At 63.6% G+C, this 442-nt stretch overlaps 1 protein-coding gene across 1 annotated transcript; it reads left to right on the top strand.

Annotated features, from left to right (window-relative positions):
* Positions 1-42: 42 nt before the first annotated feature.
* Positions 43-342, top strand: LOC103810360 (zinc finger protein 3-like; the record flags this gene model as incomplete). Its single annotated transcript, XM_009083258.1, has 1 exon — positions 43-342. A coding segment is annotated over one exon (300 nt), but the record flags the coding sequence as incomplete, so codon positions are not given.
* Positions 343-442: the final 100 nt, after the last annotated feature.

Genomic DNA, 442 nt, shown 5'->3' with positions numbered 1-442 from the left:
CGGTGAGGACAAACCCTCCCAGTGTGGAGAATGTGGGAAAAGCTCCGTCCTCGACTCGGCGTTGGCTCAACACCAACGGAGCCCCAACGTGGGCAAACCCTACCAGTGTGGGGATTGTGGGAAAAGCTTCTCCTGGAGTTCCCACCTGGACAGACACCGTCGCATCCACATGGGGGAGAAACCTTTTCGCTGCGAGGATTGCGGGAAAAGCTTCTCGCAGAGTTCCCACCTGGAGAGACACCAACGCGTCCACGCGGGCGCCGAGAGGCCGTGGAGGTGCGACGAGTGCGGCAAGAGCTTTGCGGCCTCCGCCAAGTCGAGCGGCGCCAACTCTTCTCCCAAGTGCGCGGAGTGCGGGAAGAGTTTCTCGTGGGGGACGCGAGCGGCGCCGGAGAAGAGCCAACGGTGCTCGGAGTGCGGGAAGAGCTTCGCGTCGCGCGCG

Source organism: Acanthisitta chloris, unplaced genomic scaffold (assembly GCF_000695815.1).
Source record: "Acanthisitta chloris isolate BGI_N310 unplaced genomic scaffold, ASM69581v1 C16197524, whole genome shotgun sequence".
Classification (NCBI taxonomy): Eukaryota; Metazoa; Chordata; class Aves; order Passeriformes; family Acanthisittidae; genus Acanthisitta; species Acanthisitta chloris.
Note: the sequence above shows the minus strand (reverse complement) of the source record. Positions and strands in the feature narration are given on the sequence as shown.